General features: G+C 33.0%; 1 protein-coding gene across 1 annotated transcript; it reads left to right on the top strand.

Moving 5' to 3' along the window:
• The first annotated feature begins 689 nt into the window (after positions 1-689).
• On the top strand, positions 690-23,866 carry LOC133197275 (RING finger protein 150-like). Its single transcript, XM_061333234.1, has 6 exons — positions 690-1,338; positions 9,116-9,387; positions 12,749-12,820; positions 19,461-19,543; positions 21,610-21,715; positions 22,067-23,866. Exons 1-6 carry the CDS (start codon positions 804-806, stop codon positions 22,448-22,450), a joined length of 1,452 nt encoding a protein of 483 aa, XP_061189218.1. The 5' UTR covers positions 690-803; the 3' UTR covers positions 22,451-23,866.

The following is a 23,866-nucleotide window of genomic DNA, read 5'->3' as shown; positions in this document are numbered from 1 at the left end:
AAGAAACAAATGGACTCCCTTATATACCTGCTTGAAATTGATAACCAAGTTCTAAACTGCCTTTGTTATTTTTTAGGGGGTGAGATTGGGGTTATTGTTATTTTTTAATTTTTAGATTCCTTTGTTGATTGGTGGATGCGGACAGGGTTTTTTTTTTTTTTTAGCTATTTTAATCCATTCTTTAATATTCTTAATTCCATTCCATTAATTTATATTTGTGCTTTTTTAAAATTATATAAGCAGTTTCCTTACCTAAGTTCAAATAATTGCCTGACTTAATGATACCTAGACTAAAAAGGATTTTACAACATCTATATGAAAAACACATAAACTATTAGGTCATTCAATTCAATCGGGTTAGGCCTTCCCTCTCCAATTACATAATCTAGAGTCATACCGGAATTTGTTTTTCCGAACTGCCTGACTGGTTAAGTAATAGACTCTTCCTTTTCAAGTGCTTATGTACTACACCCTGGTGCAAAATTTGCGTACATTTTGAATTTGTATACAGTGTGTAAATAGGTGCATATGAACGGGGCTATTATGGAAAATGACGCTAAAATAGATCAAAATGCGATCAACAGAATGGAGTTAAATTTAAAGTTCTTGTATAGCTCTGTTCATCTCATTCATAAATTCCCTGTTTATAGGTGGCGCTCTTTTCTAGACGGTCACATGACTATTTACGTCACTCATCAAAACAATGTTAATGTAATGCGTGACGGGGAAGGTTGTATGTTTTCATGAATTTACAAATGTTTTCTCATATAAATGGCGTTATTTATTAAGAATTGAATTTTTGGATGATAAGATTTCTAAAAATGTATCCAGAGTGTGACGCTGAGATGACAGAAAGGACAAAATTGGACCAGAAATCTCGTCAGAACTGTCGGATTAGTATTTCAAGATGGAGGTCGCACTTTCCACTTACATATTATGTGTTCTTGTGCAGTATGTTAATTTTACAGAATGTGATTTTTGTAAGTTGTGAAAACGCCATATATACAGCTAAAGTCAATGTTACTTATTACGATGATATAAGGAACAGTAAATCGTCTGTGTTGGAGATGGGGGTGTTCGGAAACGATGCAACTTCACGGGTACACACAGCGCCTGGGCTTTTGGTGCATGTACGTACAGTGGATAATAAAACAGATGCATGTAAAACAATAACAAATGCCCCCAATAATATGCGATGGGTGGCCTTGGTTCAGAGAGGGATATGCACTCTGCCACAGAAAGTTCAGACATGTTGGAAAGCAAATGCATCAGCAGTTATCATATATGACAACGAGGAACCCAAGTCTACTAGAGACTACTCGACATATAACTTGAAAGGTAATGCCATACTTATTGTATCATTTTCTTATTTGTATCATTGCTGCGGTGTTTTTCCTTTGATGTCCACTGTGTTTTTATTTTTGATACACCATGACTAACTGTGCTCAAACAACCATGCTCTATCAAGATAGAACACACCAGGGTAATGATGCAACAATTCCAATGACCCCTGACCTTACATTGATAAAGAAAAAGAATATAAACAAAGTAGATGACTTTATGAGCAAAATACAAGCACATAATTATAAACATAGTGAAGGTATACCTTTCCTTATGTCTACATAAATTCTAAATTCTGCACGTCAATTTTTTAAAATCCATACCGATATTCACACAAGCACATTTTTATACATGAATGTTTTCATCTCTCATAAACTTGAAGCATAACAAACCACACACAATGTAGTACAGGAAGCGAGGTGGATATTCCTTGTTTTTAATTCCAACACAAATAATAAATCTAGTAATTTAGAGAATCGCTGTTCATCTCGGTCAAAAGTGGACATTTTCCTGTGCCGCACGCCACTCCTTAGCTTGAACGTTACGAGGATATTTTTTGAGAGTCTATCAAACGCTGAATTTCATGATCGGACACTTGTACAAACCTTTCATTTTTCGTCTTCGTGTCGACCTCGAGACTGGTGAAATTAACGCACTCAACTCGGTCTCCATCATGTCTAAAATATCTCCTATATCGAAATCCATAATAATAGGTTCAATTTTTAGTTCCGTAGATCAAACGTCATACTTCCCAAAGAATCTTCAACCTGCATCTGGTTTCCTAACTGATCTAAGGAATTTTCCTTCATAATTTCGGTTTCCATGTCTATAAGAACTGCGAAAGCATAAAATCACAGCCCTCATCCATGGCGTTCAGAATATGAATGGACGAGGTAGAAAGTTCAAGAAGTACAGTGCGCAATACTTTTCGAATCACGTGCTCTTTTTTCATTGGTTATATAAAATGGTATGATGAAATTTTGATAGATCATGGCTAATTCAGTGCATGAGAAAATGTAGTTGAATTAAGTGCTATTAACATGAATTTGATAGATCATGGGTAGCTCAATACCTGAGAACAATGATACCAAACATATAGAGTACCTTTTAACTCGTGCATCTTCAGATATCGGACTCGGGGGGCAAGCCCCCTCATCCAATATCTGAAGATACACTCGTTAAAAGGTACTCTATATATTACATATATATATATATATATATATATATATATATATATATATATATATATATATATATATATATATATATATTTATATATATTGCTAAAAATATCACTATCTAATTCTGCTTATGGCACTGTTAAAGGGTAAATACTTGTTCTATCCCCTTGTCAAAGGCTCAGTGATGAAAACATATCCAGTAGGGGGTGAAATGATATGGCTTAAGTGTATCATAACCTGATACTGTATCATGATACATACCATGACATTTCACATTTGATGTTTTTTTCATTGCATTGTGTCTCTCTGTTCTGAAATGTGAAGCTAATCAAACTTTCTAATCACAATTTGTTTCTTTAAGTATTAAAATAACATTTTGTAAACTCAAAGTGGCCAACTCAAAACAATAATTATAGAGCAGTGATTGCATAATTGAATAATAATTTTTTTGCAGAAAGTCACCCTAATAAGGTACAAATGAAAAGAAATATATATAGGATCTCCCATGATTTGTAGTTGGATATGATTTTTATCCGAGTTGTGTGTTTTTTATCCCCGAGCCTTGGCGAGGGGATAAAAACACGCAACGAGTTGGATAAAACTCATATCCAACTACAAATCATGGGAGATTCTTTTTATCCCTTGTTTAATACTTCACAACCAATGTTTTACACTGTTTTATATAGGACTCCACTTTATGTTACTTCATCACGCTAATGCAAAAACCATTGTGACGTCACAACTGCACTTAACTGTGGATTATGAAAAATTTATCCAATGAGTCATATCCACGGGATAAAGGGGTAAACTTGGGATAAAATGAAATATATTCTCAAGCTGATCAGACCCCATCTTTGTAAACGACTGATAGAGGGTCTTATACATGTTATATATAATATCAAAGTATAATAATTTGAAATTTTAATATGTCTTGATTTGAAATGTGTTTTCAACACATTTATGGATATTTCTGAAAATGAAGTTTAATCATGTTAATGAGTTATGCATTTGTCTCATATATAATGATATGATTTTTTAGGAAACGAAAGAAAAAAATATATAGATACAAAGCAAGCAAACTGTTAGGTGTTGAAATGCATTTTTTTTTTTTTGCAAATATCTTAATTTTGTTAATAAACATAACTTCTTATCTTTTTATGCAATCAAATAGATCATCATGATATCCTTTGATTGGATGTTGATAAATAAAAAATAGGTCAACAGAACCTGACCCTCTGACTGAATTTCTCCATGGGATGATAAGGCCAAATAAAAAAATATGTGTGGTTCCGGTTACCCGACCTTCCCTATTTTATACCCCCGACCCTAAACTTTTTTTTGGCAATTTTCATATTTTTTCCGGAATTTTCCCCGATTTCCATCAATGGCTCCAGTTTAACGACGTTCGATCCTGATATTTAAAGTCTTAAACTTTTTTTGCCAAGTATATTTTTAGTTTCTACATATCTAGCTAAATTAAAATTTAAGACAAAAAATGGGGGTCAATGTGCTTCTTTTGGCGCTACAGTACATTTAATATGACCTTTTTGCACTATAATTTGTGTCTTAATTGAAAATTACATCTTTCACGTTTTCCCTCCAATATTTTTGTCCAATTAAAGCATGAAACAAAATGAACTCAAAGTCTATTTAGAAAAAGACGCTTTAAAATTGTGACTATGAAAATGTTTCAAATTGATTCGCATAATCAATTATTTGACCTTTCTGCACTAAGAAATTGTAATTTTTCTGGTATTGAAAATTGAATAAGCAAGAAAATTATTTTAAAGTCTTAAACTTTTTCTGAATTTAAGCAAATAGGTCAAAGTTAACTTAAATATTTAGAAAAGAACACCAAAAGTGGGGGTATATGATGTAAATTTTCAGATATTACTAAAAAAGTGTCAATTTTACGTTAAAATTGGCTCAATTTTTTCCAGGATTTTCAGAATATATTTACTATATTTGTCACACTTCGTTGAAAGAATGCATAAAAATAATTTAATAGATATTTCAGAACCAACATAACACATTTCACTGCAAAAAACAGCTTTGTGTGCAACCAGCATGGAAAATAGGAATCTAAAATTAGCAGTACTGTTATAGTTCAAAAGGGAAAAAACTGATCATTTTCTTCTAGAAAACCTTCCGCCACAAAATATAGTTCCAAGCTTAACTCTACTTGAATGAAATTTAATCGCGTTTTTTTTTTCATTGAATATAGTTCAATTTGCATTGTAGAATTCAGATTTAATGTTAGAAATTAAAAATGACGCAGAAGTTTATAAATAAGGGACAGGACCAAAATCCGCTCAAAAACCCAGGATCGAACGTCCTTAAGTTTTAGTTTCAGCAATGGTGGCCTCCTTGCAAAACATAGTTTAATAGTGTTAAATCCAAAGCAAACTAGCATGTAGGTGTCCCCTACCAATATTGACTAGTATATTATCACACCACATCTAAATGCCATTTGCAAAGCAGTGATAGGTATTATTTCTAAAGAAAAAATTAAGAAAATCATTTTGTTATCAGTCAGGGGTGATACTGAAATCCGTCATTTTTAAAATGACGATTTTTAGTCATAAAATAAAATTTTTATTATGACTTAAACTCGTCATTTTTAAGAAAATGACGAAAAACAGTCATAAAAATTTAGAGTGTTTCTAGAATACCGAGTTACCTCTCTTTGAAAAATGTTAGATCCACCAACCGAAAAAAGGACAAAAAACATCGTAAACAAACTTCATTTCTCTAATACAGTTGACTACAATACTGGTTATGTCGACAGTACAAATTTCCCAAGCAAAAATAAGAGTGGAAGAGTTATTTGTCAATTTATTTGCATTAAATAGGAAAGAAGACGAAAATGATGATATGCCGTCTTTTTTCAAAATGGAGGGTCTGGGCGCACTGAAATATCTCGCTTGTTTTACGGGGCGCACTACTTTTTTATGGCTTTAACTTTTTGTCAAGACTTTTCTCTACAAGTACGTATTCTTCCAGACGGTGTACTATATGTTTTTATAGGTTTAAAAGCCATGTAAAAATGGCGAATTAGTTCTACCAAAATTCGACATTTTACCGCTAAATAATAACTTTCACCTTCCATGTTGATCTTCTATCGCACGTGGTCGGCAGTAATTAGTGACCCGGATGAAATGAAACTTGCGTAAACACTCTTCTTTCAGCGGTGAATTCAAATTTCGCTTTTATGTAACAAGGATAGAAGAATTAAGTTGAAAAAGAAAATATGACGATAGTAAGTCATATTGACAAAAATGACGAAAATACGTAGTTAGTAAATATGACGATTATCCATCATTTTTCAGAAATGACGGATTTCAGTCTCACCCCTGACTGGTTATAAAAAAAAAAAAAAAAAAAAAAAAAAAAAATTCCCTACCTCTCTACCCTAATTTTTGTTGAAGTGTAACCGGAACCACACATATTTTTTTGTTTGGCCTAATAACAAAGGTTATATAGTACATACATGTTCAAATAGTAAGGTAGTAAAAAAAAAAATGTTGAAACAACATTATTTGAGAAGAATTTTAAACAAATTTATCCATGTTATCTGAGTAAAAAAAAAAATCCCAATATCATATTGACCTGCATAAACTCAGGGCTCTCAATTGTCTGTAATTGAGGCCATTCAAGGGCCCCATTCACAATTCAAAATGTATTAACAGTGATTTTTTCTACCCATTTGGATCGGTTCGGTTCCGATTCAATATGCAAGTTTCAAGATTATTTCCCTTGGTGCGCTCTTTCGTTACGGAGGGGAGTTTTGTTTTCCCATCAACAGACAGGTGGGACAGTTATTTATACTGGATACATTACAACATTGATATGCCGATCTATCACAAATGATTTTAGGGGTACACTCTTCAATTAAAAAATTACTGAATTTTTCTATGGGTGTCATTTTTTTTCTACCAAGACAAAAAAAAACAGAACAAAGAAAATATCAGCAGATATAAGACTTCACAGATGAGGGGAGAGACATGGATCTCCAATAATACACAGGCTTCTGATCATTCGGCATTCTGAATGACACAACGACTTTTACCCTTATTATAATTTCAAAGAGCCCACGAACTTTTTTTGAAGAGGTTTGTACAATCAGTGAAGTGTCTGTTTCACAGAGACTATGATGGTTCTTTTGATTTCAAGCATCCTAATTTGAACTAGATTTTGTACATGTATAGAGCTCAATAAATTCATCAAAATCATCACTGCTTGACAATTTCATCTTTCTGTAACATTTAATGAATTTTAAAAGCCCTAGACATTGCTCATTTTTTATGCAAGTTTGTGTACATAACAACCTCATGAACCTGCAGATATGGATACTCTTTGCGCCTCTATCATTGGAGAGTTACAATTTCAAAACTTTCGTATTGAGAAAAATAGCGCCGAAATAGAACAAAAGGGAATTTTCTGTCATGTTAACAAATGAAATTTATTTTGCTTTAATTCTAACCTCTATACCCATTAATACATGCTTTAAAGAATAATCAACAAGCATTCATTGTTTTATATACTAGTATATGAATGTCCCTTGTTCTCACTTTGTCTTGCTTTCAAGTTGTTGAGAATGTAAGACACTAAGTTAACATGACTACCATCACTAAGCAGCCCGCCATGATTTCTACTTTCGTTTTAAGAGGGAGTAAAACATTTAGGATAATACAATGTCATCAAAGTCTGTTTCTCAGCAGTTGAATTGGGAATTTTTAGGCTCAAAATTTGGAAAAATTAACTTGGGGGGGGGGGGGGGGGGGCATTCGAAATGGTGCAATTTATCGTTACTAGTTATATAAGGAAATAAACGCTGGTTAATTTTCCCAATAATTTCTCATTTCATCATTTCTCCCAAAATTAATAGTCATTTCTCCCAAAATTACTATTTAGAGAAAATATAATTGGATATATAGTAACTTGTTATTCATATTCCCCTGTATTGTAGAACAAAAATTTAGCTGATAACAAAGACCAGAAACCCAATAAATCATGATTTTAAAGTATAATGGTTATCCCAAGATTTCCGAAAAGGGCACTTTTTTCCTAATCTTTACGGCCCTGGCCTCATGCCCAAAAAGTGTGAGTCAAGCCCTGATGCTGCTGAATGACCTACATGTTTTGTTGATCTTGTTTGATGGTTGACATAAATTATGACAACACATTATAATACATGTATTAATTGCCACTTCAAGTAGTATTATCTGTTTCTTTAGAGAATGAAGTCAAGAAAAAATGCCTTTAAAGCCGTAGAGCGATAGAAAAAAATATTTACTCTGTAACTCAATTGAGCCAAAGCTTAAGTAGGATCTTCTGATAAAGTTTGTCCAATGTATGTTCTTAGCTCTACTAGTCAGAGACCAGAAAATCTTATGCAATAGTAAAGTATCCATCATCCATCCTGTCTTTCTGTCTGTAAACAATTTTTCAAAATGCTACTCCTCCAATTTCAGTAAGACTTGGTACACAAGTATATTATGCTAAGATACATATCTATTTTAATTAATGGTTTTGATTTTGACAAACGGTGTTGCCATGATTACTAAAAATAACAATTTCTGTGAAATTCTTTCTAAATGCTTCTCCTCCTACAGTTTGTTGCCCAATTTCAATAAGACTTGGTACACATGCAAGTATTCTATTACTAAGATACCTACCGGTAATTCTGTATATTGGTTGTTTGGTACACAAGAAAACTATATTAATATACACCAAGTACCCACCAGTAGAGCTACAGTCTCATCAGAGATGAGAAAAGAATGCGGTGTTAGTTAAAAATCTTAAGAACCACTGGACCAGAAAAGACAAAACTTGTGTGAAAGCTTTCTCGAATGATGCCCCATGACATGAAATAGGGTAATATCATTATACGTGCTAAAAACTCTCCTAAAAAAACATCTAGACTTAGTCCAGATTAAAGAAAATTTATGTTGAAAACTTATAGAATGCAAACCCAGGTTTGAAATGACACCCCCCCCCCCGCCCCCCCATCAAATGGTCCTCTTGTATTTGATCAGTATTGTTTGTTACCCTCAAAAGACAATATTCATCTTGCCTGATTTGTTGGGTATATCAAGTATTTGCATTGTATTGGCCTAACAAGTCATAATTTTTTTAAGTTCAAAGAAAATTATATTGAATTAAAAACATTAAGCTAGATGTAAAGTTACATTCTTATGTATGTGTGGTAGGCATATCATCCAAGTAAAATCCTGCTAGATGATACAATGATACACATAGAAGTGGTAAAATTTTTCATTTAAATGAGCATTGGGGTCTTATCAAATGTCAATTATTACAAAATGACATGTCCATTTGTTAAAAATTAAGAAAACACAAATTCATATCTTGTATGTAATTATTAATTAAATAACAGAACAAATAATTACAATCAAAGTTTGGTATCTGGAACATCAACATGATATATCAAAGTGAAATGGAAATCCCAATCAGTTTTTCTTTATGTATTTTAACCTTTTTACCTCTAATCCCTGAATATCTCGTAGGATTTTTCTCAGTCCTATTGAGTTTGAGATAATAAGGTTTGTATATGATTCCTATTTTTTCTGTAGGTAACATATTGGCTATCTTTGTCACCAAACCAGAGGGACAGGAGCTACTGGATATCCTGAAAAAACACAAAGTTGTAAATGTGCAGATTTTTGAGGGCCATTTAAAGAATGTGAACACCAATACAGATCCGTCAACCCCTACCAACATCAGCAAGACCTCAGTCATGTTCGTCTCAATCTCTTTTGTGGTTCTCATGATCATTTCCCTGGCTTGGCTTGTCTTCTATTACATTCAACGATTCCGATATGCACATGCCAAAGAAAGACTTTCAGTAAGACTTTGTTATATTTATCTATCATGTCAATGTTTTCAATATTGTGTGTAGGTCTGTATGTCTTTTTTAATTAAGGCAGGTAATTGCCGAAGGCTCAAGTGAGCTTTTCTGATCAAAATTTGTCCGTTGTCTATCGTTGTTGTTGTAGTAAACTTTTTACAATTCCGTCTTCTTCTCCAGAACCAGTGGGCCAATTTCAACCAAACTTGGATTCAAGATTGAATTGCCATGCACTCTTTCAAGGGGAGATAATTAAGAATTTATGAAAATTTGGTGGCATTTTTAAAAAATCTTCTCAAGAACTACTGGGCCAGAAAAGGTGAAACATGTGAAAACTTCATTATATAGTGTAGATTCAATTTTTTTTTTTTCAAACTATGACCCCCTGGGCTAGGGTGGGGCCACAATAGATGATCAGAGATTTACACAGAAAAAAGGCAATCTTTTTAAAAAACCTTCTTCTCAAGAACAGCAAAGCCATTATTAGTCATATTAATACAGAACTCCTTAGGTAGTGTAGATTCTAGTTTGTTCATATCATCAGTCTTCGCCAAATCTTTTTTTCAGTACATGCCCTTTGGGCAGGTTTAACCACTTATTATGCTAGCCCGAACAAATATTTACATGCCCAGAATTTTATCAAGTAATTTTATTCTTATTTTCCTTTTCATGCCAAAGAAATGATCCGAAATCCATTTTTATCGATCTATTGTCTGGCCATTGATATTGTTTTCAACCTGTACACTTTTTTTGTCTCCTTTGCAAAAGAGTTCCTTGGAAGTCACGTATTATTTTCAACGTGTATACTTTTTGTATCTCCTTTGCAAAAGAGTTCCTTGGAAATCGCGGTAGAATAAACTATCGTTAAATTTTATTTGGTGCTCAACTTTAGATGAAAAATCAGACTTTTAAGTACATTTTATGGTTATTAGTATTATTAAATTTGATAATACGGAGGCTTAGGCCTCAGAATTTACATGCCCTTCGGGCTTGTAAGTATGCAATTTCCACATGCCCCCTTCCAATTTTACCAGGTCCCGGGCTTCGGACTCCCGGGATTTGTCGAAGACTGTATCATGGCCCCTGGGCTAGGGTAAGCCACAACAGGGTATCAAAGTTATACATAGGAATATATAGAAAATCTTTTTGTCAAGAACAGCAAAGCTTTGAATAGTCATATTTATGTGGAAGCATCCTCAGGTGGTGTAAATTGAAGTTTGTTCAAATCATTACCCCCTTGGGTAGGGCCATAATATGTAATCAAAATTTTACATAAAAGTATTTAGGAAAATTCAAAAAGAATGCTGATGAAGAACAGTTACTCAGACGAGCATTGTGGCCCATGGGCCTCTGTTATAGGCTAAAATTTGTAACCATAATGGCTGCTAACACACATGTACTCTTTGAAAAGGAAGTGAGCAGCATTGACATTTAGGAAACATAAACAATGCTCATGTTGTATGTCTAGTCAATTTTTTTTTTTCAAAATAATTCTCTCATTTTGACTATGCAAAGGAAATATATATTACAAAAAAACCAAAAACATATCTTGTTAAAGCAATACATAATCTGATTACATAATTGCTGAAGCTTTTACCTTGTTAGAGATGATGGGCTTTCCTTAGCTGTTACCAAACTTGAGTCTCATATTACAAAAAATCCAAAAATCTTATTTGAAGATTGATGAACAAGATTGAGAATTTAAGTTATTTATGTTTTCATATGGAATGTAAACATATTTTGATGGATACATGAACCTTTATGCACAAAATAAGATGTACAGTAATTTAAGCCTGATCTGCCAAGATTTACGTTGGCTAATGTGATGTAGTGTACGAATTTCAAAAAAAAACACACACACAAGGTCCTTTAGACTTACTCTTTGACCTCACAACTGAAAAGAAGTGAATGAGAGAGAGTGTATACATAATTATACATACATTTCTCTTGATACCATTTGCACAATTAGAGTTAGTGTAGCAGTATTGGTTACTTACATGTCTTAGCAACTTTATTGTCAAGTCAACTAGGAGTTATGTAATTCACTTTACATTGTTAAAGAACCAAAAAAAAAGTGTCATGGTGAAGATATTTAATTTTATGCCTTATATAGTAATATTGAAATATTAATAGAATGGAGTGGGAAGGTCTTTAGACTATGTAAATAACAAAATACTTAACATTTTTGCTATAGCTCGTTGACATATAATAGTAAGTTGAGGTTTTCCTATCCATTGTTTGTGTATTAAAAACAAATATATATTTTAAGATTATTTAATGAATCTTTTATTTCTTTAGCCCTTTATTTATGAAATAAAAAAAAATATTTGTTCAGCATTGTGATGACATAAATCAGCTTCAATCTTTTGTGTTGCTTGTGTATGATGAATTGATTAGATATGACAGTGTAAGGGACCTGTTTTAGAGGTTGTTGACAATTTACATGTATCAGTGTTGTTTCTCTGCTGCGTGCACAATAACTACCTTTGGTTGCTATGGCAGTGCTTTTTCCTTCACAAACTGAGGCCTTATTTGATGGCATTAAATATCTCTGTGAGAGGGTAGACATATTGATTTCTAAGGAATGATGGCATGAGTTGTAGACAATGCTGTGTACATAATTTGATGGGAGCTAAGCACTGGTTGAGGTCAATACCCCCACATCAATTTGCATTTCATTGTCTTCAGAGTTCATTGTAGAGATTACTTAATATATCACTATAATCAGAAAACAAGTACTGCTTATTTGTCAAGACCATCAATACTTAAGTCAATACGATAGAAATTCCTGCTATAAATATGTCTGTGTAGCAGATTTATACCTGAAGTTATGTGAAAAAAAATTATATATACATAAGCATGAGAGATACAAAGTAGGGTAAAACATGTTTTGCTCAATGTCCTATATTAATATCTTATTATAACCTTTTACATAACTAGGATTTTGTGTGTTTGTTTACCATTAAATTTTTTTTTTCCTGCCCACAACTTCAGTAGTCATTTCACAAATAAGGATTAGGATGAAGTGGTTTAAATACAGTTGTCGCTATAGAAAAACTCCACCAATTACCTGGTACATTATTTTAGTCATACTTGCATACATGAGAAATAAAAATGAAATTCTGAACCACATTCTTATAAATACTGTAATCATGGTAATATGTCTATTACATGATCACTCACTGTTAGGATCAAGTCTACTTAACAATCAGTTTGACTCGCATCTGATTTAAATAAGTGTTAATGTATAGAGAATATATTGATGTAAGCACAGAGCAATTTTGTTTAAGTTTTTCTTATTATGATCATTATTTTTTGATATGGTGATGTTACACTGACTTGTTTTTGTTTTTTGTAGAGACGTCTAGCCAGCGCTGCCAAAAAAGCCATTGCCAAGATTCCCCAGAGAACACTCAAAGGAGGCGACAAGGTATGCAGATATATATATGCACATCACTTAAAACATATTACAGTAATAATCGTAGGCTGCTAATAGTGCTGTGTCGTAGGGATATATTCAAAGGAAATTTTAGCAACCAGTATCTGGTGCAGAAACTGCATTCAAACTTCTTTATAAAAATATATCAAAAAGGGCAAGAATTGTGTGAATAGTGAAACATGTATGGTTATATAATTTCAATTTTTCAGGTCAATCAAGTCATTGCAGGGTTCAACATTAACATTAGTCCGTTAGTCTCAGACTTATACATTTTCATTCGGACTAATAAAATATGTGGCTAATTAGTCCGAACGGACTTATAAAAATTTCTGTAAAAAAAAATAAATTACCAATGTTCGATTCTCCACAACTTTCAATGGAAAACCCCACATGTATTTTTAGCATTCTAGCTTCTTTGCAGGAAGTTAGGTAATTCCGAGTCAATTCGGCACTCAATTTTAGGACTGATTGATATGAAATTAAACATTTTAGCAATCATGATTTAGTATGACACATAGGAAAGATGTCGGTCGGATGTTTGGATGTAATTAAGAAATGAATTTAATTTTTGAAGATTAATGAGGACATGAACTATGACGCTTCACGCCAGCATATTTCATGAAGCGTGTTAGCGCTTCATGATAAATAAGCCGACGTGAAGTATTGTAGTTCATGTACCTCATGAATTTTCAAAAATTAAATTCATTTCTTATATTTACATTATTTTTCTGATGAGTTGCAACAAATTACGTCATGCAACTGTCATTTTTAAAGCAAAACAGTTTGTTTTATAGTTTTGACATCCAGTACGGTATTATTATGACATAACAATGGATATATTCGTGCTCATCCATGGTAGTTCATTAGAAAATGAACAGTCTTCTAATTTGCAAAGAATCTTGAAGAAAATATTTGGAATTGTAAAAAATGTATAAAGAAAAACAAATGAGATCGGGAATATGATCATAGTTCCTGATAACGAGATTTCAACGAATCTCGGAATCAACATTTCACGTAAATCCTTTTTATTTCAAAAAAAGTATAAAAAGTTCATTGCAATGTTTATTTTTAATTTAATTGTTACAAAACATTGATGTTTTTTTTTTTATTTATTTATTCATTTTTGTTTTTGGACGGACTCATAAAATCGTGTGCGGACTAGTAAAAGTAAAGAAGCACTAGTCCGGCTGGACTAAAGCCTAAAAATGTTAGTGTCAAACCCTGCATTGACATTACCCAAAATCATGTCATTACTATTGTCTTCTAATGCTTTAGTTTACACTAGCTGTGTTAAAATCCTTCTTAGAAAATTATGTATTTTAATTATAATGATCTACCATTATTTGGGCCAAATGCTTTTATCATCAAAGGTATTTAAATTTTTAGCAATTCTTATTAACACCCATAAAACCTCATGAAGATCCACATGATGCATGTCACTGAGTTATGCATTTTGAAGCACAGGGGCTTGTTCAGGGTGTGTAAAAAATATTGTAAAAAAGAAATTGTATACCAGCTTCTTAATCAACACAACAGAGAACTTTTCTAATGCTGAAGTTAACATTACAAATTGTTAAATGCATCTAAACCAGCATAACTTTGTATTGACATCTAAAAAATGCCACTGTAGCATAATCATGCATCACAAAGAAGTATACTTGGTTCATATTGCACCTGCAATGATCATTAATTTTGTGTCAACTTCAATGCAAAGTAACACTTGGGATCTTATCATCACTTTGCCTAGTTTCTGTCTGGTAGGTTTTTCAATCATTTACATCCTCTTTCTTTTGAACTGTAAGGGATAAACTTGTATTTGATATTTTGCCTATGTATAATAATATTGTTTAGCACAATGGCTTTTGAACATACCCGTATTACTGAATGACCTTGAACTTGACTTTTGCTTTACTAGAGTAAATTTACAAGAAGTATTTCATAATGTCAGTTGAACTTTCATAAAGTATTGAGTTTACAGGCCTTATGGCATTGAACTTGAAATTTTATATGAATTTTACCCTACATTTGTTTGAAGCAAAATTTATTGGACTGTGCATCTTAATAATGTACTGATAATGTGACCTTTAAGTTGAGTTTGTTTTAAAAAAAAATAAAATTTGGCATACTGTACATATTTTATGTTAAAATGTGTCCTATTTGTCAGTAGGTCCTTGGAAAACACTGGAGATGTTAAATAGCTTAACATCATGACTTTGTTATACCCCTGCAAATGAAGTTGGAGGAAGGGGGTATATAGGAATCACCTTGTCAGTCTGTCCGTCCATCCATCTGTCTGTCCATCTGTTTAGCTGTCTGAGCAAACGTGTCCAGTCCATATCTTTCTTAAGGGGTAACATTCAAATCTACTACTTCACACAAAGATGTTCATGACCTTAGGGTGTGTCATGGCCATGACCCAAGGTCATTTGGACAAGTTCAAAGTCACTGAAAGAAAAAGTTCATAATTCATGTTCAGTCCATATCTTTCTTATAGATAAACTTGATGAGTTCCCATTTTACACAAAGATTGCTTATAACCTGAGGGTGTATCATGACCTTGACCCAAGGTCACTTGGGCAAGTTCAAGGTCAGTGAAAGAATAATTCGTAATTTATGTCCGGTCCATATCTTTCTTATGGATAAACTTGGTGAGTTTCCATTTTACACCAAGATTGCTTATGACCTGAGGGTTTTCATGACCTTGACCCAAGGTCATTTGCACAAGTTCAAGATCACTGAGAGAAAAAGTTCATAATTTGTGTCCAGCCCATATCTTTCTTATGGATAAACTTGGTGAGTTTCTATTTTACACAAAGATTGTTTTTGATCTGAGGGTGTGTTGTTACCTTGACCCAAGGTCAATTGGGCAAGTTCAAGGGCAGTGAAAGAATAATTCGTAATTTATGTCCGGTCCATATCTTACTTATAGATAAACTTGGTGAGTTCCCATTTTACACAAAGATTGCTTATGACCTGAGGGTGTGTCATGACCTTGACCCAAGATCATTTGCACAAGTTCAAAGTCACTGAGAGATAAAGTTCATAATTCATGTCAGGTCCGTATTTTTCTTATGGAGAATAATGTTGGGACTTGAGTTTCCTCTTCACAGAAAGATTGCTTATGACCTGAGGGTGTGTCATGATCTTGACCTATATTCACTGTAGAAAAAATGGATAAATAATGCATCCATACTTTCCAATAGATAAATACATGAAAAATAGTTATTTATTTTTTCAATGTAATAAAAAACAATGTTATTATTAGTAGTGATGTTTTATTAGGCATGCCTTAGTTTCATTCATTAAAAAAATATAATGAGCAATTACCTGGTAAATTTTCACTCTAAGTGTTTAAGCAAATTGTGAACACCTCTTAGATCCATCAAATACTTGTATTAGTGACTTGGCACCTTCTCTGAAAGGGGGGGGGGGTATTTGACCATTTTGGACAGTTCTAGTTAGCATACCTTTGAGCAAGCAAAATGCAAAATTTTACACCCACTAAAGAAACCCGCTGTACAGTATTTGTTTCCTTAGGACAAGTGTACTTGAACTTTTGCTCAATGACAATATTTATGAAATGTGTTCATTTGCATAGGTTGCTCTGATAGAAAATCAATAGAATATCTGAAAAGCAGCTTAGTTTTTGCTTTGATTTATGGCATACAAGCTATTGGAAAAATTGTCTGCAGGAAGACAGAAAACTCAGTTTTAAGATTGTAAAAGCTTATTTAGGCAGTGCTAGCAGAGCTGAATTATTAGTAATGGGAGACATTTATCAGTTATTGACACTGACAGACATGCTTCTTGGTGACCCCTGACAATCAAGTGACTGCAGCAATAATCTGCATGTATGGACTTTCACTAGATTTTCTTAAGCTGATATACCGGTATATGATATGTATATGTTAGTAGAAATGTGAAATATGCCCAAAACTCTAGAATTACATTATATATGTTAGGAACTTTTAATTTCACAGCTACTACACCAATAATGCTAATAACCAATGTGGATCCCTGGTCAGAAAAGAAATAGTCCCCAACAGCCAGGGTACTGTGTATTACAAATGCAGTAATAAAAAACTTATGAAAATTTTCCATTTGAACATTGAAAGAGAAATAATTGCAGTTAATTTTTTTTTAGTTCAGAAAACACATATAAATACATAATAGGAAAGGTAATGGGAGTGTTTTAATCTAAATTGATTACTTGACTGCAATAGTTTATGTAAGGGAGTAGTAAAACGATAAACAACAAAACACAATGTGTTTACGAAGATAAATATGTATGCATATGTTTATCAGAACATTCTTACATGCATATCTTTTGCAACAGGCATAGCCAAGGGGAAAACTATGGCATGTTTGCCTCTTAGTTTCCTGCACTCTGTGACTTAATGAAGGCTAATTAACACAGAATTATTTTTAAGGCTTTTTTCCCCAGACAGTCAAATTACAAACTGAATCATTATGTGGTTGTTGTAGATATATAGAAGTACATACTTCAGAAAGTCTGTAACTTTTGTCTGTGATTGACAGCTGATGTACTTCAGAAAAATATTTACATCTACCAGTGTTTTTACTGATACAAGTGCAGCTTTCGTCCTTTTTAATGTGAGTTCTTGGCATTAAAACTTCCTTCAGTTTTGGTTAAAAGTTCTGGCACATGTCCGTGACTCATAACACTGTGGTCAGTGATTTTAGTTTCATTCATTTAATGCCTTTGTATATACAAAAAGTAGTGATCATTTACTTCAAAAGGAAATGATTCATGGTAAAACGCCAAATGTACCTCTTGTGAAAAGTGTTTAGTACTTAATGTACTTTAAATTCATACATGATAGAAAGTGTCAATGGTCATTAATCATGTTATGGTCATACAGTTAGCAAGACTTGTATTGGTGTAATACTAAGATTAACTTACCTGTTATTACCTAATGATCAGCATCACTTACCTGTATGATTATAGGAGCTTATACTACATAATTAAATCAAATATGGTCATCTGTGTTAAGATCTTAATTTCTTTGTAAATTTAAGTAATACATTACAAAGAAGACCTATTCATTACAAAAGAAGCTCATACATTACAAAATAAGTTCATACATTACAAAATAAGCTAATCCATTACTAAGTAAGTTCACGTGGGTCAGAATTTAAGTGAACTTTTGTAAAAGTTAAACAAGGACAAGTTAAGTTTGTTAGGTGTTAACTTTAAATAGTTTGGAACTTTTTATTTGTCTTTGTTTGCAAAATTGTTTTTAATAAGATATGCTTTTAACATGTGTCAATTACTGTACATATACATGTATTGGAACTTGGCACAGAACATTTGTGGGTTGGATTAGGACACCAGGGTCATTCAGGTGAAGTTTTGCTGCTTCTGTCCATTGCTGAAGGTAAACTTTTAACATTTTGACCTCTTAGAATTACAGAAGCACTGTACCAATTGAAATAAAACATACATGGATGATAAAGATTAACAAAATGTCAATTTATGAAGAAGCATCTGTATATGGTGTAGACTAATGTTGATTCAGTGCATGGCTGCAGAGGCCAGAATAGCTTCAGAAAGTCTTCTTAGGAACTTCACGCTATACATGGAAACTTATAGGAAAGAATCTTTTAAACTCTTCTTCTTATGATAAGCAGGGTTAATTTGATTCAAGTAAACATTGTTAGATGTTGCAGATTGACTCCAAACTGAAGTATTAATTGCGAATAAAAGATGTTGTGGATAATGGTTGGTTTACCAGTGTTTGAAACTCACTGTAAAATTAGTGCACATGCAGGGCTGACTGCTAGTAAAAGTTGTTAGCCCTGCCAAAGATCTACTTGCCCGAGAAAAAAATTGTCTTTTATAAATTTGTTTTTTAACGATAATGTGGAACCAGGTCACCATAACATCAAACCAGAATCTATAGACTGATGAATTCTTCCTATTGGCTTGTTACACTTTGCTACCAATACTATTACTTGATATGAAAAAGATTTATCAAATATATGAATTTTAATTATCAAAAATTTTGACACGTCCATCTGGACCTCAGTACATGCAAATTTGTTCGCCCGCTGCAAAATTTGTGCGTCTCAGGCGGTCGGGTGCACGGTTATTTCAAACACTGGGTTTGTAGTAGAGGGGCACAGTTATACTTCTCAGTCTTTTACTAGCCTGAAAATGGCTTTGGAAATTAGTTTCTTATTTTTATAAAGCTTGAATAAGCCACAGTGCTCATGGACCATTGGAACTACCCACACAAACACATTATTTATGATAAATAAAAATATTCTATTCAAGATCAAGGCTGAACACTTGTGTCAAAAGAAATCCATATGAGCATTGAGGCTCATTGGCATATTGTGCAGTGTTTTTTCATCCTCCATTGAAACACTCTTCAGTTTTAACATGTGTTGTACTTACCAAAAAATCCAAATCAGAACAAGTTGCACATATTACTCATTGACTCATGAATCATCCCTGCATATTCTTTGTCCACAGACAAGTGAATTATCTAGAAGTTAATGAATTGCTTTGTATTATGCTTGTTATGTAATGTTTCCAGTTAGGTTACTGAATGACTTGTGTAATTTTAAACATAAATGTTTACCTTTATCTGTATGTGTTTTGTAGGAATTGGATCCTGAGTTTGATCAGTGTGCAGTGTGTATTGAAGGATACAAGACTTCAGATGTTGTTAGAACATTGCCATGCAAGTAAGTTTGTCTGCAGGAAATCACACCTTTGTCTGCAGGAAATCACACCATTCACATGTTATGTACTGCAAATATGGCCATCTGGTGATTTACTGAATTTAGTAAATAATGCAACCCTCATTGTTATTTCATTGAGGCTGAATATTATACATGTCAGATTATTTCAGCAGACAGTTGAAACACATTTACCAAGAATAATGAAAGAGATGATAATGAATAAAATTGTGATTTAATCAAACACAAATGTTACTGATGTTGAATCAAAACTCATGCACTATTCTACACATCAAAAATCACTTGCACATCAATGGAAGAGTATTTCAAAAATTCATGTTTGAGAAATGTCTTGACTTCCAGAATTTTCTTGCTTCAGTTGATTTCTATTTTACAGACATAGAAAGGGGTGGGGGATTCTAGACACACAAAGATAAATTAAGTAGTTTGTAGCAGTTTGTACAAAGGGGTTGGGGTGGGGAAGGGGTCCTGATTTTAATTAATCATGGGGATAAATGCTTATGGGATGACCTAGACGTAATCTTTAATAAGTAAGGTTGTTCTAAGAAATGTCAAAAGAAAGGGGGACCTAGACTTTTTATCCAAAATTTCAGAATCAGCCAAAAAGGATTGTTAACTGTATGTATATAACTGGTTCATGATTGTCCACAAATGCTTTGTTTCAATCAAAATTAATTTATATCTGCATGCAATAATATTATCTCTGGGTAAATACTCACTTAACCTACACACAGACTTAAGAAGTTAGATAGGTGATGGAAATCACTATCATTCAGCTTAAATGGATGAAATGATGTTTGTTGTATTATTTTGAAGTAGAAAGGTACTTTTAAATTTTACATATTTTCAGAACTATTTTACTTAATATATAGAACATAGGTGCTTCTATCGTGGTTATGATTTTTTAATAAAACGCTAATTCTACGTTATTTTTTTTATTTTTCATATGGAATACATTGTAAATGTGTACTAAAAGATTAATTTCTGGAAAAAGGTGAATAAAAATATCCTTGGACCCAGGGTGCAATTCGGGGGGGGGGGGGGGGGGGGGGGGGGGGGGGGTTCCTGTCCACAAGCACCTGTGAGTGCAAAAACTTACTAGTATTAAAGGTTTTTTTTGTTTGTTTTTTTTAAGGATATAAATTGTATGAATTCTATTAATAATCTATTTATAATCCAGTTTTTAGCTCACATAGGCCAAGGGTTTAAGTTAGTTTTTCTCATTTAACTGTCTGTCTATCATGTGTTATGTAACTATGATGTTGTAAACTTTTTTTATATTTAAATTTCCCTCTTTCTCCCTTGGACTAATTACAATCAAAATTTTTGCATTGCTTTTTTAGGTAAAGGCAATTTAAGCTTAGTGAGATAGAGAAAAAAGCAGGAAGGTTTCATTTATGTCTTCTTGTGAACATATTAGCTAGAAAAGACATTTGATATAAAAGGTCCTTTATGCAGTAATTATTTTTTTCAAGGTATGTTATGATCCTTTAGTTTAGAATGAGGCCACTAACTAAAGGGGGTTGGCATTTTTTATCAGAATATATCTGGAAAATCTTTGAATTAAAATTAAATTGCAAACATTTCCATGTCATGTACATTGAGGCTTTTTCAAATTGTGTCTGGTAGAGTGAGGGTTGGGCCACACTATAGGGTCAAGGTGTTTCATAGGAATATGAAGGGGAAAATTATAACTCAAAGCTTGGATTGTTCGCAAGTAAGTGAGGGAGGGTCAAAGTTTTGTGAGGGGTAACTTCTATCAGTTTGCAAGCATCCCCAGGTTGTAATCAGACTGTTCAAGCCGTAGATTACAGAGTTAGGATGTGTAACAATAGGGATTCAAAGTTTCACATGAATATATAGAATTCTCAAAGAGAAATAAGACGACCATATGTAAGCTTGATGTCAAGTCTCATTATATTAATTAAAAATATAAAACCATGGACTTTATGGAGTACAATAAGGAGGTTCATATTTTTGCATATTCATTATAAGGGAAAATGAAACTCAGGTGAGCTTTGTAGCTTATGGACCTTTTGTCTTTGTTTCAGACACATTTTTCACAAGTCCTGTGTAGATCCATGGTTATTAGATCAAAGAAGCTGTCCAATGTGTAAGCTGGATATATTGAGGGCGTACGGGATGCATGTAAGTCATGTTAGTATCAAACCAAAAGACTACCTATATTATACATCTAGAAGAAGAATGATTAGTGCACAAGAATTTTTTCTAGTAATATCAAAAGATTGGGATAATTAATAAGGCAATTCAATAGAGATGTATCTCAGCTTTTTCAGTGAGGAATCTTATTATTTAAGCCTTCTGCATGCTCAAGTTGCAGCAATAAAAAACTCAATGACAATGCTTTGAATGGGGAACATTTGCTTACTTCAATATTTCACTTCAAAATCTTAACATCTATGGACCTTCTAGTCTAAGATCTGAAAGCTGCTCTAAAATATGAAATATTAATTTTATCATCATTTTTGTTTTTATTTCTACAAACAGTTGAACAGCAGCCAAGAATCTGTGCATGCTGAGCCTGATAGTAATGAACTAACAGCTTCTGGACTGGATGGGGATCCCATCATGATATCTCCCGAGGACCACCACCACCTCCACCACAGAGAGGGAGTGGAGGTCTTGTTGATAAGTCATCCATCAGTGCACTATCATGGATCAGATACTTTCTGTGATGACAATGGAGAGCATGAAGCTCTTACTGAGCCTTCCTCTCCTACTGAGAGTGAACATGAAGTCATAGACATAGATCCGGACTCGGACAGTGAAAATGAGTGCTCAGAAAGAAACTCCTTAATGTCAGGAGAAAAGTCACGATCCTATGATAAACTGAGAAGATCATCAAGTCTTCATGACACTAGTGATGTTTAGAGGTTGATCAGTAAGAAGCAAACCTTGCGTCACAATACCAAAGAACAAAAGAGGGTAGATTAAAACAGAAGAGGCCAAAGAAAAAAGACAGAGGCTATCTTAGAAACATGTATCTGTATTGAAATCTCATTCATCTTGCTTTGTATAAATACCTGTTTTTGCATTGAATCATATTTCCATTGTAGGATCTCTCATAGGTACAAAGCATGGAACTGGTTGTTAGTGGAGCTTAAATGAACACAGTTTCCAATTCTTACATGATTTTTTTTTTTATAATTGAGGTTTAAATCAGCATCAAATGTCTTGCTTACAAACATGATTAATATTTGGTGATTTTGATATATTTTTCATAGTAAGTTAACTTCAATGTCTATTTTACTCATTTGATAAATTGTATGTTTTAATTATTGGTAGGCAAGCCAATGCATCAATAGATAAATATATATTAATGTTGTCTCTGCTTATTGCAGTGTTTATAATGCATATAGTCACAGTTCACTCACTGTACATGTACCAACCAAGTTAATTCACATATTGTGAAATTAAGCATTGTAATTCTCTGTAATATATTAGTGTGTGTAAATATGTTGTGATGCTGAAAGAGTGTGTATGTAGAGATGCAGTTGATTTCAAAGTAAGGAATTGGGTCATCTCTTAGATTGACATTTCAATATTAAAGTCATTAGAACATCCTTGATTATTTAGGACACCTCATGCAGTGTTTTTCTTATTTGCATACCAGATCATGTCAAAGCAGCATGAATTGAATTACATACTGTTTCTGTACATTTTAAGTGAAATATTTCATTACTTTTTGACAAAGTCACTCCATGGAAATAATGTATAAAATCTGGAAAGAATAATACATGTAATGAAAAATGTATATATACAGTATATATTAAGTTAGCAATATCTTGCATGAGATGTCTTGAAAGGATGGAGAATTTGAGACGGGGAAGAATCAGGACAAGTTCAGACTGAGTGGAGTAAAGTGAAAGTGGAGAATGAAGTGAAAGTGCAGTCTAGTAAAAGTGAAAGTGGAGCATAATTGAAGTGAAAGTGGGAGCAAGGCTCCAGATTATGTGTTGTTGGTAATCTGTGTTGCTCTTGTTCAACAGGATATTATTTGAATGTTACTTATTTATGTTGCTGTGCTACATTTGAAATTATTTCCCACATATAGTGTAGCCCTGCAAACAACGAATTTAAGTCAGTTGTGCTAATGTTATGTAGGTTTATTGCATGCTGGCTATCATATGGAAATATGTTGCACTTGTTATCAGCTCTTCACGAAATAGCATCAAATCCTTCTTTAGAATTAAGATTAGACATTAAGAAATTGGAAGTGTTTTAATTGTTTTATTCATAAAAAGATTTTTCTTGGTATTATTTATGAAAATTGCATTGAAGATTTGA

Source organism: Saccostrea echinata, unplaced genomic scaffold, assembly GCF_033153115.1.
Source record: "Saccostrea echinata isolate AGI-Se365-2 ecotype Australia unplaced genomic scaffold, CSIRO_AGI_Sech_v1 ptg000030l, whole genome shotgun sequence".
NCBI classification, from domain to species: domain Eukaryota; kingdom Metazoa; phylum Mollusca; class Bivalvia; order Ostreida; family Ostreidae; genus Saccostrea; species Saccostrea echinata.
This window is presented reverse-complemented; position numbering and strand designations above follow the sequence as displayed.

Bases quoted from the DNA above. Each gene is read 5' to 3' on its own strand.
- LOC133197275 (XM_061333234.1), top strand. From the start codon at position 804: ATGATAAGATTTCTAAAAATGTATCCAGAGTGTGACGCTGAGATGACA. The intron at 1,339-9,115 runs GTAATGCCATAC...TTTTTTCTGTAG, and splicing joins CTCGACATATAACTTGAAAG to GTAACATATTGGCTATCTTT. The intron at 21,716-22,066 runs GTTAGTATCAAA...TTCTACAAACAG, and splicing joins ACGGGATGCATGTAAGTCAT to TTGAACAGCAGCCAAGAATC.